At 34.0% G+C, this 4,280-nt stretch overlaps 1 protein-coding gene across 1 annotated transcript in view; it reads left to right on the top strand.

The window, feature by feature from the left end:
* LOC132190757 (TMV resistance protein N-like) overlaps positions 1 to 4,280 on the top strand; it is an 11,162-nt gene that overhangs the window by 4,065 nt on the left and 2,817 nt on the right. Inside the window, exons 2-6 of the mRNA XM_059605807.1 lie at positions 1,327 to 1,562; positions 1,749 to 1,970; positions 2,184 to 2,425; positions 2,765 to 3,040; positions 3,160 to 4,083. Of these exons, the coding sequence (XP_059461790.1) occupies positions 1,327 to 1,562; positions 1,749 to 1,970; positions 2,184 to 2,425; positions 2,765 to 3,040; positions 3,160 to 4,083 (1,900 nt within the window). The remainder of the gene's footprint in view (positions 1 to 1,326; positions 1,563 to 1,748; positions 1,971 to 2,183; positions 2,426 to 2,764; positions 3,041 to 3,159; positions 4,084 to 4,280) is intronic.

Genomic DNA, 4,280 nt, shown 5'->3' with positions numbered 1-4,280 from the left:
CGTTTTGGGCTAATAGTCAAACCGTTTAAAAAGTCAAACTGTTTAATCAAACGTTGAAAACTAATAGAGGGGTCCAAAGTGAGAGCAAATGGAAGTTCAGGGGTTCAAAATGAGAGATTTGAAAGTTCAGGGGGGTCTGTAAAATCGGGTGGAAGTTCAGGGGGGGCTTAGTGAAGTTTCCCTCCTAAAAAAAAAAGAAGAAGGAAAACTTCACTTTAGAACCCTGAACTACCACCTCTTTTGACATGCCCCCCACAAACTTCAAAACCTTTCATTTTAGACCCCTGAACTTTCAATTTCTATCACTTTGGACCTCTCCATTAGATTTTAAACGTTAAAAGTTAGACAATGATGTTTATACCCTTGATTTTTTTATAAAATTTCAAATTAATTGTTTTTTTTTTTTAAAAAAAAAACCACAAGGGGACCCACGGTTGGGCCACCTTGTAACCTTTTTTTCAATTTTTTTTTCATTTTTTTCATAAAAAGAAAATTGAAGGGTAATTTTGTCTTTTTAAGAGTTTTAATGTCAAAAATTGACCGGGGGGGTTCAAAGTAATAGAAATTGAAAGTTCAGGGGTCCAAAGTGAAATTTCTCCTATATATATATAACTTGATAATTGCCCAAATGAAAGAAGCTTGTAGAGAGTAAATAAGTCTACAAGAAGAAGAGTTAGCTAAGAAAGTTGTGGCCAAAATTACTGACAAGGTAATATAGTGTTAGGACTAAGCCAACTCTTGTGCTCAGAACAAGTATTACTTCAACTTGAATGATAGTTGTAGTTTGTTATTGCCTTTAGAGGCATTGATAGAATTCAAATCATGGTGGAAATTTATTGATGCGATTTGATATTCCATCAAATCATATGGGAAAAAAAGCCTAGTTGACTTGGTTTATTTTGACCTACCTTTTGCATACATATAGGCCACCTTTTAGTTTTTGAGACAAAAAGAGTGGAAATAACTAGAGAAAATGAAGAAAACCCTTTGCAACTACGATACAAAAAATCCTACTTTGCTAGTTGCACTATAGGTTTGAAAAGAACAAAACATTACTCTTTGTCATGGAATTAAAAGCAAGGGTATTTTTTTTGTCCGTGTGAGAGAGGTTTTGAGTCTATTGGATTTTGGGTTAACATAATTCTGTGGTATAAAAATTTAGTTTCTTCAAACTTTGACCAATTAGTATGGTAAATGCTAATGAGTTAAGGATAATGGCCAAAACTAATTTGTTCTAAGTTTTTACATATTCGCATATATGAAACTTATATTTCAATTCACTCTAGTATAATGTGACTCTACCTAACTTCTTAAAATAATTTCCAGGCATGAAGCTAAGTTTATTAGGAAAATTGTAGAAGAGATTTCAAGAGAACTGAACAACACACACTTGCTTATAGCACTCTACCCAGTTCGAGTAGATTCTCATGTTCAAGACATAACTTTTGGGTTAAATGTTGGAGCTAACGATATTCGCATGGTAGAGATCTTGGGAATGGGCGGAATTGGCAAAACAACCATTGCTAAAGCCATTTATAACCAATTTTTTCATGGACTTGAAGGTAAAAGTTTTCTTGCAAATGTTAGGGAAACTTCCAAGGAACCTAAGGGTTAGGTTCATCTCCAAGAACTTTTTTCTAACATCTTGAAGACAAGCGAGATAAAGATAAGTAGTTTTGATAAAGGAATCAATATGATTAAAGAAAGACTTAGTAATAAAGTAATACTTGTGATACTTGATGATGTAGACCAAATGGAGCAACTGAATGCAATATATAGAAGGCGTGAATGGTTTGGTTTGGGAAATAGAATGATTATAACAACGAGAGATGAGCATTTGCTAAAGGAGCTAGAAGTGGATATTGTATATAGAGTTACAACAATGAATGACATTGACTCTCCTGAGCTCTTTAGTTGGCATGCCTTTAGGAATAGTTATCCTATTGAAGATTATACTGATTTGTCAAGAAGTATCGTTGCTTACTGTTGAGGGTTGTCATTAGCACTTGAAGTTTTGGGCTCATTCCTTTTCTCTAGGAGCATGCTAGAATGGAAAAGTGCATTAGATAAATTGATGAGGATTCCTCATGAGCAAATTCAAAATAAACTTAGAATAAGTTTTGATGGACTAAGCGACAATACTAAAAAGGATATATTCCTTGACATATCATGTTTCTTCATAGGAAAGGATATAGACTATGTTGTAAAAATATTGGATGGCTGTGGTTTTTTTGCAAAGATTGGAATCAGTGTCCTCATTCAGCGGTGTCTTCTTAAAGTTAGTGAGACAAACGAGTTTACAATGCATGATTTGTTGCGAGACATGGGAAGAGAAATCGTTCGTGAAAAACACCCCAACAAACCTGGGAAATGGAGTAGATTATGGTTGCATGAGGATGCATTTGATATATTGACAAAGCACGAGGTAATAAGAACTTTCTCAATTGAAAACAATGAAAGAAAAAGAAAAAGAAAAAAAAAAAAAAAAGAAAAGCATTTTTCTTTTCTAAGATATATGTTATTCGGGAAGCAAATGCGTACTAATTCACACTAATCACATGCCTTGAAAGTTTAATCCATATATTTCTTATTTGAAAATTGGAACTTTTTTTTTTTCTTTCCTAATATCATTCTATTGTTTGTATAGTTGCAAACATGATTACATTATATTAAGCAAAGCGAGATAAATGAAATGATTAATAAGAAAGATTATGTGATAAGTTTGGATAATCACTTGTCTCATGCAATTCTTGTGTTTTTACAGGGAACAAACTCAGTTGAAGGACTTACTTTAGAATTGACAAGTCTAAGTAAGATGAATTTCAATTCAGAAGCATTTATGAAGATGCAGAGACTAAGATTACTCCAACTTGATCACGTACGACTCACTGGAGACTATAAATATCTTTCCAAAGAATTAAGGTGGCTCTGTTGGCATGGATTCCCTCTAAAGTTTATTCCAAAGGACTTTTATCCAAGAAACTTAGTTGTAATTGACTTGCAATATAGCAATCTCAAAAAAGTTTGGGAAAGTCCCAAGGTAAAATAATCAATGATTTATTTATTTATTTAATTATTATTATTATTATTATTATTTATGTGCTCTAATATTGCTCTTTCCTTCCTTTTTCATTGGTTGTTTTCTCATTTGTTTAGCAGTTGCTTGAGAAGATGAAAATTTTAAATCTCAGTCACTCTCATTATCTGAGCCAGACCCCTGACTTTTCAAAACTCCCAAATCTAGAGCAATTAATACTTGAAGATTGTACGAGTTTGCTTGAGGTTCACCACTCCATTGGAGATCTTAGTAATCTTGTTTTGGTGAATTTGAAAGATTGCAAATGCCTTAAAAGTTTGCCAAGGAGTTTCTATAACTTGAAGTCTCTAGAAACTCTCATTCTTTCTGGGTGTTCTAAAATGCACAATTTGGCTGACAACTTGGGGGAGATGGAATCATTGACAACTCTTCTTGTAGACAGAACTGCTATAAGACAAGTGCCTTTTAGTATAGTGCAACTGAAGAATCTCAAATATTTATCTCTATGTGGGTGTAAAGGATCACCGTCTAAGTCATTGCCATCACTCTTTTGGTCTTGGATATCACCAAGGAAAAGTCCTAAGTCAGTCAATCTACTGCCTGCTACACTACAAGGCTTGAACTCACTAACACACTTATGTCTCTGGGACTGCAATTTATTGGATGACGGAATTCCTACAGATCTTTGGAATTTATGTTCTCTTAAAATTTTAGATTTAAGATGCAATAGTTTTGAAAGTCTATCAACAAGCCTAGGTGGTCTTTCGAAGCTTCAAGATCTCAGATTGGCTCACTGTAGAAAGCTTAAATCAATTCCGGATTTACCAGCAAGTTTGATTTTTTTAGATGCAAAACACTGCACTGCACTGGAAAGAATGCCGGATCTATCAAAGCTCTCAAATATGAATGGTTTGTGCCTTACTAACTGTCACAAATTAGTCAAAATTCCAGGTTTGGATAAGCGTTCAAATCCTATTGTATCTGTTGCCATGGAAGGGTGCATGAATCTAACACATACTTTTAAGCAAAGCTTCCTACGGCTACAGGTACATGTTTCTCTCTCTCTCTCTCGTAATTTTTAGGAGAAACTTCACTTTAAACCCCTAAATTACTGCGTATTTTGACAATCCCCCGAGCTTCAAAACCTCTCAATTTGAACCCCTCCGTTAGATTTTAAACGTTAAAAGTGAGACAATGACATTTATACCCCTGAGTTTTTTATAAAATTCCAAATTTGTCCTTA

This window comes from Corylus avellana, chromosome ca8 (assembly GCF_901000735.1).
Source record: "Corylus avellana chromosome ca8, CavTom2PMs-1.0".
NCBI lineage: Eukaryota > Viridiplantae > Streptophyta > Magnoliopsida > Fagales > Betulaceae > Corylus > Corylus avellana.
This window is presented reverse-complemented; position numbering and strand designations above follow the sequence as displayed.